Genomic DNA, 10,913 nt, shown 5'->3' on the forward strand with positions numbered 1-10,913 from the left:
AGAGAGAGAGAGAGAGAGAGAGAGAGAGAGAGAGAGAGAGAGAGAGAAGAGAGAGAGAGAGAATGTGGTTAGTAGTTCCACGTGACCCACCCCACTACTGAAAACATAGCTCCTTCAGGCATGGAAGCAAGAATATGGCCCCAGTGCACAAAGTGTGGCACACTTTGTGAGTCTCAGTGTACTCTCATCTGTAAAACAGGAACATTCTTCTCTGCCCCATTTCCTTTCCAGGGCTTTTTGGAAGAATTTAATGAATAAATCAGCAGATGTCTACATCCAGAGAAAGAACTAGAAAGAACTGAGTTTGAATCCAGATTGAAGCAAACTACCAGATCTTTTTCTTTTTCTTGTTTGGTTTTGTTTCCTCTTTCCTATTTTTCATTCCATCTGATACAATTCGTCTTTATAACCTGACTAATGTCTAATGTGAAAGTATTTGCAGATCCTATACTTGATTGTATGCCATCATGGGGGGAGGGAGGGAGGGAGAGAAAATTTGAAACTCAAGGAATTGTGGAATTGAATCTTGTAAACTAAAAGTAAGCAAATTAATAAAGACCAAAAAATTAAAAAAAACAAAGTATTAAAAATTAAGCAAAACTAAAAAAAAAAAAGGAATAAATCAGCAAATAAAGGAGATATGTTACTATTCTGAGAAGGGTTAGCAGGAAGGGAAGGAACCTGACCTTCCTCTGAAATCCTTAGACTGGACTTTGCTCCTCTGTTCCATCTTTAATCATGATGGTAATTCATCCTGGTCCTTAGCTCTGCACTTGCAAGCTACCACCCCTTATCACCATGTGCCTGGATTATTGCAATACCCTGCTGATTGGTTTCACTTCCCTCAAGTCTCTCTCCAATCCAATCCATCCCCCACCCAGTTGCTAATATAATCTTCCCAAAGTGCTAGTCTGATTGAGTCATTTCCCTACTCAATAAACTGCAATGGCCATTTACAGCTTGGGCCTTTCCTACCTTTTCAAGTCTTCTAACACCTCACTCCACAGCCCACAATCCAGCCTTCTTACTGGACCAAGAACATGACACTCCACCTCCTGCTTCCATACCTTTTTCACTGCCTCTCCCCCCAACCTAGAATGTGCTTCCTCTTCCCCACAATTCTTGGGTTCCTTCCCTGGTTTTCGTCAAGATTCTACTCAAACCCCACCTTCAACAGGAGGTGATTCCTATTTACAACCTTGGTTGTACATAGCTCTTTGCCTATTGTTTCCCACATTAGAATGTAAGATCCTTGAGGGCAGGGACTGTGTTTTTTAACCTTTCTTTGTATCCTTGGTGCTTGGAAGAGTGGTGAGTGCTTGAGAAATGCTTTCTGACTGCCTCAGTGACTTATTAACCACTGGCCATCACCAGGAGGCTCTTCAGGAACCCCTCTGTGGAGGGGCAGGCAGAGGGCGTGGCTACAGGATGACATCTCTCTGAGCGGTAGCCAGCCCTCGAGGCTGACCTGAGCTGGCTTTTGGACCTCTGGCCACCTGCCCCAAGTGCTGTTGGCTCACAATTCTTGTTGGTGTGAATGGAATAATAAAGCTAATAGCAATAATAATATTCCTAAGCCAAATGTAAACTCACTGCTTGGCAGGGTTAACCCAATGATTTGTCATTCTAGGCTTAGATTAAAAGAAATGCACCTTGAGTCAGAGAGTTGTTTTCCAGCCATGGTTTGTAAGAGCATGGTGGGTTCCGGAGCATTTGGTGGCTGAAAGACACTTTCCTCTAGTCTCTGGCTCCATCTGCTGGTGAGAATAGGACGAGGACTAGTGATATGACAGCCAAACGTCCAGCTACCAAAGGAGGGTGGGTGCCTTCTCTACAACTTAAAGGCTAACTGAGGTGCCTAGACCCCCTGGAGGACAGGGGCAGCATATTTCACCTTTCTCTGAATCCCCAGAATTTAGCACACAGTAAGCACTCGATAAATTCTTGTTGATGGATTGAGAAAGTGGCATGTCATATTGCCATTAATGTATAAATAACCATGATCAGACCTTTTCTTAAAAGTAAATTTACTTTGTATGTGATTGTGATGGAATTCTCTTGTGCTTTAAGAAGTCATGAGCAGGATGTTCTCAGAAAAACCTGGAAAGACTTACATGAACTGATGCAAAGTGAAATGAGCAGAGCCAGGAGAACATTGTTCACAGTAACAGCAATATTGCATGATGTTCTACTACAAATAACTTAGTTATTCTCAGCAACACAGTGATCAAAGACAATTCTGTAGAACTTGTGATGAAACGTCCTGTCCATCTCCAGAGAAAGAACTAGTAGAGCCTGAATACAGTTCAAAGATGCTTTTTCTTTACTTCATTTTTCTTGAGGGGTTTTTGGTCTGTGTTTTCTTTCACAGAATTCCTTACATGGTAACATTTTTGCATGACTACACATGTATAACCTATGTCAAATTGCTTGCCTTACCAATGGGAGAGGGAGGGGAAGGAGGAAGACAATTTGGAACTCAAAATTTGAAGAAGAAAAAAGAATGTTGAAATTGGTTTTACATGTAATTGAGAAAAAATAAAATATTAAATAAGAAAAAAGAGTGGGATTTACTTTGGATGAGAAGATTGAGATGATGATGAAGAGGGGAAGGAAGGGTAGAAGATGATAATGATGGTGACTGCAGCTAACATTTTTGTAGCAGCTTTTCATAAACTACTACACACTGTCTTATTTGATCCTCATGAAGATGGTGGCATAGGTGCTATTATTGTTCCCATTTTATGGGTAAGGAAACTGAGGCTAAAATAGACTTATCCAGGGGTCACACATATAGCAAGTGTCTCAGGATAGAATTGAATTCAAGTCTTCCTAAGCATCTGAATAGAGGTCCCTAGGAGGTCAAGTCAACAATAAATCCTCTAACATTGATTGTTGCTGTTCCATTGAATCCTGCTCTTTGTGACCCGCTAAGAGATTTTCTAGGCAAAGATCCTGAGGTGGTTTGCCATTTCCTTCTCCAGTGGATCAGACAGAGATTAAGTGACTTACCCAAGGTCAAAAAGCTAGTGAGTGTTTGAGACCAGATTTGAACTCAGATCTTTTTTACTCCAAGCCAAGCACTCTGTCCCCTGAGACACCAGCTACCTTGGACACTTATTAAGCCTCAACTATGTGCCAGGCATTGTGCTAAACCCTAGAGATGGAGAAAAGACACATAGAGAGGAGACTAGAAGCACAAAAACCATTTTATTTTAAAATTCGTACATTTGCCAAAGTTCAGTCCTGGTTATTGGTTGCATCTTCAGTGACTATCTGTTGCCTCTAGAGTAAAATACATTCATCTCAATCTAGCCTTTATGTTCCTGTACCATTTGGTGCCAACCTACTCATCCACACATTCACATCATTCCCCTTCATGCACTCTACATTCCAGCCAAACCAGATTACTAGTTATTGTCCAAACTCAGCCGCAGGATGGGAAAAGAGTAAATGTCTAGATTCTCCAAAGAAAGGAAGAAAGTCATGTCTGCAAACAGCAGGTCAATGAACTTGACTTTGACTTCCCAGTTAAGGTAGAATTCAATCTTTATTAAATGTATAGCTGGTGAATATCTTTTTTAAAAGAAAGTAATTATCACAAGGAGTCAGCTTTGTCAAGAATAAATCATACTAGATTAACTTTATCTCCTTCCTTTTCCAGGGTTTTATAACTGGTAGGCTAAGTGAATACCATAAGTATAGTTTACCCAGATTTTGTGATTGTGGTTGTGGTTGTATAGTTTGTCCTTTGCTCTTGAAAAAAACATTGATATCAGGAAGATGTTGCCGTGGATTGGATTTGAGTGATGGAGGGTTGTGCAAAGTAACCAGTCTCAATTTCTCCTCCAGAGCCATCTGGGTCCAGTGGCCAGAGATAGATCTAGACAACTGGAGGTGGTCTAGGATGTAGAACCAGACTTTAGCAAAATGTTGATAAGATAAAGTCTCTCACTGTGTTCTCAAGGGAAAAGGTAATGAGAGCCAGACAATAGGGAGATTAGATTTAGAGTTGGGCAAGGGTTAGTCAATGAAAGTTTGGAAGAGGGTCTGCAATGGAGTGTATCAGAGAGTTCTGCTGGCAGATTCACTTCTAATGACTTGAACAAAGACACAGATGACAAACTTACCAGAGTTGCAGATAGCATGAAACCGGAAGGTAATTTATCATTTTGAATTGATGAAAGTCAGGATTGAAAAAGATTTGGTAAAACTACATCAGCATCTTTCATTAAGTGAAACTCAATAAGCATAAAGTCTTACACTTAGATTCAAAAATCCAACCTCAAAAGTAAATCTCAAATGGGACTCGATAGCAGTTCACATGAAAAAAAAAAAGATGGTGAAAGGGAGGGGGTAAGAAATCTCAACTCACAAGTGTCCTCTGCCCTTCTGTCTCAGTTCTTCAGGCTTCTTCTCCCTACCCCCTTTCATCAATATTGACCCATCTTCCCTTCAGGGCTTTGCTCCCTACTGAATAGCTGGGACAGAGAATGCTATTAGTGGTCTACATAGGCAGAAAGTGGCCATACTTAACAGAGGGTCTACAGTTCACCAAGGCTCCCAGAGATCCTTCTTTCTTATTGTCAGTGACTAAGATGCTTACCATGTACCAAGCATTGTGCCATACAAGGTGACACAATGGACTGAGCCCTGGATTTGGAATTAGGAAGACCTGAGTTCAAATCCTGCCTCAATTAAGTAGTTGTGTAACATTTAAAGTCAATGAACCTTTCTGGGTCTAATTTTCCTCAACTGTAAAATGAAGAGGTTGAACTAGATGAAAAAGGTCCCTTCCAGCTCCACATCTCTGATTGAGGATCACCTCCCACTCACTCCCTTTTCCTTACAAGGATATTTAATTAAATGGCATTGGGTCATTTCTTCTGTGTGGCTAGCTTGAGCTGTCTCAGAAAAACTCTGTGTCCAGGGCTGCATCTTTCTGCCAGATGCTGTTCCCTCCTTGCCCCTGCCTTGACCACCTCCTGAGAAGGTGACCAGCCCTACCTGATAGAAAGTTTTCTCACAGGGGGAGCTGTCCAAGATAACAGCAAGAGCCAGCACTCTGTTGCTGGGTTTCCTGAGGGTTTTCCACATGTTATCCTTAAAGAACAATGCTTGGGTTCCTCCGCATTAAAAGTCCTCCCTCACAAGAGGGCTGCATGACCATTGGTGATGTTGGAAGTGGGGAAGATGTTGGAAATTGGAAGTGTTGGAGTGGTGGCTCCTGCTTAGGCATGAGGTAAACTAGATTGTCACCAAGCTCCCTTCCAAGTTTTGATTTTGTGGGAGGGATCCCCAAAGCACTTCCATGGGAGTCTGCCCCAGAGGTGCCAAACATGGACTGCATTCTGCCCAACCCAGATTAAAATGTTGGTCCGGTCTGATTATAATATGTTTAAACATTATTTTTTAAAGAAATATACAAACATTATGGTTTTCTAAGTCAATTTGTGACCCACAAGGCTCCTCCAGTATAGCTTAGTGACCCTCAATTCTATTTGAGTCTAACATCACTGGGCTACCCTGTTTTCCCCTTTCCGCTCTGTTGTTTGTTTCTGAGGTATCTGCTTATTTCATTTCTCCCACATGAGATGGGGGTCCCTTAAGGCAGGGGCAGGGACTACCTAAGGGACTGCAGTAGATTTAGAGCAAGAAGGCTCCTTAGGGGCCATTGAGTCCACTCCTATCATTCATAGATAAGGAAATTGACTGGCCCAACTAGTCTGTGTCAGAGGCAGGAATTGAATGCTGGCCCAACACAGCAGTCTAAACCATCTAAGATTAGTGTGCCTGCCCTATCAGACTAGAGGCTCCCCGGAGGCAGGGACCCTCTCCCCCACTAGACCAGAGGCTCCCTGGGGGCAGGGGCTCTGTCTCCTCTTTTAGATCAGGCGCTTTCCAGATGCTGAAACTGTACGGCTCCCACCAGGCCTGAAGAGTCCAGGTTTACATTGGGGGCTCCCTAGGGGAGGGGCTGTCTCCATCATCCGCCACTGGGCGAGAATTTAGAGTTTCCTGCATCAATGTCTCAGCTATCAGATTAGGGGCGTGCCTTCTCCCTCTGGACCAGCTGCCCCGGCCTCACATTCCCCTGTTCCTCCCTCCAACTCACTCTGCGTCTTTCTCTCCCTCTTGCTCCAGGCTCCCTCTTTCCCCAGCTGAAGCCCTCGGAGGGCGTCTTCAAAGTCATCTTCTGGCTGGGTTATTTCAACAGCTGCGTGAACCCCATCATCTACCCCTGCTCCAGCAAGGAGTTCAAGCGCGCCTTCCTACGTCTGCTACGCTGCCAGTGTCGCCGACGGCGCCGAAGGCCCCTCTGGCGCGTCTATGGCCACCACTGGCGAGCGTCGGGGGCTGGGTCAGACCCTGGAGGATCCCGGCGGGACTGTTCGCCCCTCGGGGCGGCCCCGCTGACCCCGCTAGCGCGGCCCGCCTCCCTGCTGCCCGGTGGCCCGCCCGACGGGGCAGCCGGGCCACGGCTCAAGGCCACGGCCGCCTTCCGCGAGTGGAAGCTCTTGGGTCCCTTCAAGAAGCCCACGACTCAGCTGCGGGCCAAGGTCACCAGTCTGTCGCACAAGCTCCGCGCTGCGGGGGCGTCGGGGGGCTCACCGGGCGGGGGTTCGGCGGGCACCCCCTCCCGCAGTGAGGTGGAGTCCATCTGCCTCGGGGTCCCCCAGGATGGAGTAGAGGGGGCTGCCTACCATGCCTACGACTTGGACGACTACTGTGGCCTCCGTGAGACGGATATTTAAGGGAGCCCCCCTCCCCAACGTGGTCAGCGGGGCCCTGGCGGTGGGGTCTGCTTGGGGCTTTGCAAAAGAAGAAGTGTGTACCATGGGGAAGGGTAGAGGTGGGTAGAAAACTGGACCAAGGCAGTTGGGCATCTTCATCGTCCAGGGTGCTGCAGGGGGTGCAACCCAAGGCTGCCCCAGATCCAGACCTGGGCCCCACCTAGTCCAGTAAATCCACTGGCACACCAGGGCATTTCTGGCCTTGAGGTCAAGGGCAGCTGCAGTGGGAGGGGCTCGGGGTCTGCTGGGACCAAGGCTGCAGGTCAGACACTGTTCCTTCTTCTGGGTTTGGGACCTTTCTAGCATCTCTTTCAGAAGGAAGAGGCAGACACTTCAATCAGTCCAACAGATAGAAGAACACCAACTTGAGGGTGCTTGCCTGGGGCCCTCCCTTCCCCAGGACCCATCTCCACAATGCCACTGTGGCTCAATCTGCCCTGGACCTTGGTCACTTCCAGACATGAAGCCAATCTCTAGCCCTAGCATAGGAGAGGCACCCCAACCTGACTTTTCACTGAAGAACCCATTGGGAAAACTTCCCAGACCCAAAGCTGGACCCCAGATTTAAGGGAAGACACAGCCTTCTTCCCTTTTGAACATTCCCACCCCTCCCCCTGCCCAACTTCTTGCTTGTCTTTGGACAGGGATCTCCAATTCCATCTATAGGAGAGTCGAAGGTCCCTTTCCACACTAATAATACCTGAGTCTAGGAGAGAGACAGTGTGGTGGAGTGGCTAGAGGGCCAGCCTTGGAGTCAGAAGACCCTGGGTTCAAGACCTACCTCTGACACACACTGGCTGTGGGCAAGTCACTTAACCCTTGGTGACCCAGGCAACTAATTCATTGAAGACTTCCTATGTGAGTGCTGGGAGTTTCCCCACAAGAAGTTCCCTGCCTAATGGGGCTCACAGGTCCCAAATAGATTCCCCCTGGCAAAATACCAGACCTCCTAGGCTCCTGTACTCCCTTTCCTGGGTGTTGTGGTCGCTGGCCACTCACCCCTAGGTGCTCACTGATCTCCTGGAGAGGGCCTGGCCAGCTCAGGGGAGGGAAAGGTCCCCCTGCTCTTCTAAAGTCCTCTTCTCTTGGTCTGGCCTCAACCCCCAGAAGCCATGGCTGAAAGCCATGAGTTGCTGTCCTGCTCCCTCCCCCATTATTCTGAGTTCTACTCACCAACTGCCCCCCTTTCCAATGCACATCCCACCCATTGGGAGTCCGTGGAGAGCTTCTGCCACCTCTGACCCCTGTCCCTCAGTAGCCTCCCTGCACTACAGACGTCCCCTTTCTATCTCTTTTCCCTCTGCCTCCCACTGACTCTCTATTGCTTCTTGGGGGTACCCAGAGGAGAGGCGGGGAAGCACCCCTCTGGAGATGTAGGCGTTTTCCCTCCCCCAGTGCCCACCTCCCCAGCTGGCCCCTGTCACTGAGCAACACTCCCACCTGGACACACCATCTCTCTCTGCCCACCTGTCCTGACTGGGTTCTGCCCCATGGTTGCTCCTCACTGGAGCCAAACCACACCGTCCTTACTGTTTACACTGTACATATCTCTGAGTGCATGTTACAATGCTTCTTGCCAGTGTTTGGGAGCATCGATGGAGTGATCTTTCTTTTCTTTTTTTGAGATATATTTATTGGTCAGAATATTTCTATTTTGTGACTTGCTCTGTGCCCGGCATACAGGGCACACTGTAGCCCTCTTAAGCCCCTGCTCCCTTAAAAATAGCTTTGCTTTCTTTGTCTAAAGGCCAGCAAGCACTTGGTGGCCAAAGATGATCAGTTGTGTGTAAACTGGCTTTATGCTGATGTTTCTAGGGGAGAATAGATTCTAACTGTGTATTTAACTGGTTGCTGCTGTCCTTAGACGCTGTTAGCATGTCAGAAAGGTCAGTGAGAAAGGCAGTGTGGTGGAGGGACCTGGGGGCCAGTCTTGGAAGCAGGAAGCAGTAGGTTCAAAACCTACCTCTGACATATGCCACCATTAAACATTTTTAAAACAAAACCATCAGTTCCCCTCGGGGCCATAAGCACAACTTTTTACCTTGCCTTGTTCAACAGGTGGGTTTGAGATGTGCCAGGAGTCCCAAATGAAGAGGCAGCCAGCAGTTAAATGAACAAAACATTAAATTGCAGACAGAAGCAGGAACACAGGTTAATGGACCCGAGATCCTCAAACCTGGCTGTGATCTCTGGCCGTCATCTTTTCATTTCCTGTATCCTCACCAAACTAATAAGCTTTTATCTCTGTGCTGCTATTGCCACCCCAGGAGGAATCATCCTGGTCCCGAAGGCCGCTGAGTTTCTGTTCACAGCTTGGGAAGAAGCCCACATTCCTAAGGAACTCAAAGGAGAGAAAGAAAAAGAAATAAAAAGGGTAATTTGAGGATGTAAAACTCAGACAGCATGGCCCAAAATTACTATAAAGGAAGGTTAATGGTATACAAGAGGAGAACAGCAGCTTAAAAATTACTGTAATTTCAGACCTATCAAACTTCTCCCATACAAGATTAAAAGGGTCCTGTAACTCCAGACCTCTAATGTCTAAGGGGGAAAATGCTGGCTTACCATAATTTCCAGTCTATTGCATGCAAAAGTTTGGTTTGAGAGAGGCTGATATATTCTGATCCTCTCTACCCCTCTCCTGTAAAATTGAAATATTACATCAGGTCTATATCATATCCACTTTCATCAAGAGGAAAAATACAAGGTTACCACATTATTTCCAACCCATTCCAACCTGTGGGCAAGTGGGTGCTTTAAGATTGATAGAGTGACGTAGTTTCCAAACCCTTCCTACAAGGCTGAAAGGTCACTTTGTTTGCTGGCAACTGGCTTCCACTTGGTTGAGAAGTCTTCAGAAGCTGAAAAAGTAAACTCAAAACCAATGTGGTATTTTCAATTTGTGAGACTCCTGGAAGGGTTTGAAGGAGGGAGTCCAGATCCCCAAAGGAAAGCAAGTTCTGGGTGGGCTAGGGTTCCATGCGGTCTACAAAACCTAGTCAGACTCCCAGGGTTGTAGATCATTGGCCAAAATTGCCTGATGGAGAAATGACACCCCACAAAAGGCAAGGAACTAGGACTAATCCTCAGGGGAAAAAAAGAGAATATGAAGAAAATATTCAAGGCTTTGGGTCCATGATGTTACTTGGCAAAGTCTGGGTATGGATCAGGAGGAAGAAGTCAGATATTGAAATAAGACAGGTGTAGTTAAGACTTTGAGATGCTGGACCCTGGGATGGTCAAGATGGGCATGGGGAGTCCTCAAATGGGGGAGGGAGGATCCATGGCCCTACCTTGGAATTCAGAAGGGGGGTAGAGGAAAAAGCAAAAGAGCCCGACCCATGGCCCCTTCCCAGCAGCCCGGTCTTACTTCCTGTTGTCCATCAACACATCGTGAAGTGAATCGTCCATCTTCCCACCCCCTCCCGTGTCAGGCCCCTCTCCCCAGGTGCCTAGTGCCATCATGGGCACTGCCAGTCTGAGGCAGAGTCAGCTCTCCTTTCTCTGCCCTGGTTTATTTGGCCAGGGAGGATGGGAGCTCTCCTCAAAGCCAAGGGACTGAGCATATCAGGGAGTCTGGAAGGGGTAACTTCCTGGAGGCTGGCCTTCCTCCCACTGCCAGCCCCTAGCCACCAATCAGTGCCATCTCTGTCAGAATCTGTGCCCCAACGGGCTTCTGTGGAAACTTGTTCTGATGATCAATAAAACACCATGCTTAGTAATCTTCGTTTCAGGCTTCCCATCTGTGGGCTGGGCCTGAAAACTGCGACAGTGTCCATCGGAGAGGATGCCCCGAGAACAAGAAGAACTTGTTATTTTCTGATTCTGTTTTTATTCTTGAGTTTTTTCAGCTAAAAAAAATATTTATTTTCTATCCTTCTTACATCCTCTCCCTTAAAAAAAAATGAAAAAAAGGAAGAAAAATCCTTGTAACATGTATACAGAGTCAGGCAAAACAAATCCCATTAGCCATGTCCAAAAACACGTCTCGTTTGGCATCATGAGTCTATCACTCCTCTCTCAGGAGGTGGGCAGCACGTTTCATCATCAGTCCTTGGGAATCATGCCTTGTGCTCAGCACTTCAGGGGGAGCCTGTGGGTGGAGGGCTGGGAAAGGAA

At 46.8% G+C, this 10,913-nt stretch overlaps 1 protein-coding gene across 1 annotated transcript in view; it reads left to right on the forward strand.

Annotated features, from left to right (window-relative positions):
- Positions 1-10,516, forward strand: part of ADRA1D (adrenoceptor alpha 1D) — a 62,677-nt gene extending 52,161 nt beyond the window's left edge. Inside the window, exon 2 of the mRNA XM_069065956.1 lies at positions 6,145-10,516. Coding sequence (XP_068922057.1) covers positions 6,145-6,755 — 611 coding nt within the window. The 3' untranslated portion in view covers positions 6,756-10,516. The remainder of the gene's footprint in view (positions 1-6,144) is intronic.
- Positions 10,517-10,913: the final 397 nt, after the last annotated feature.

The sequence above is a fragment of the Petaurus breviceps genome, unplaced genomic scaffold (genome assembly GCF_028583685.1).
Source record: "Petaurus breviceps papuanus isolate PSGF00001 unplaced genomic scaffold, PetGlider_PUasm1.0 139, whole genome shotgun sequence".
Lineage (NCBI taxonomy): Eukaryota > Metazoa > Chordata > Mammalia > Diprotodontia > Petauridae > Petaurus > Petaurus breviceps.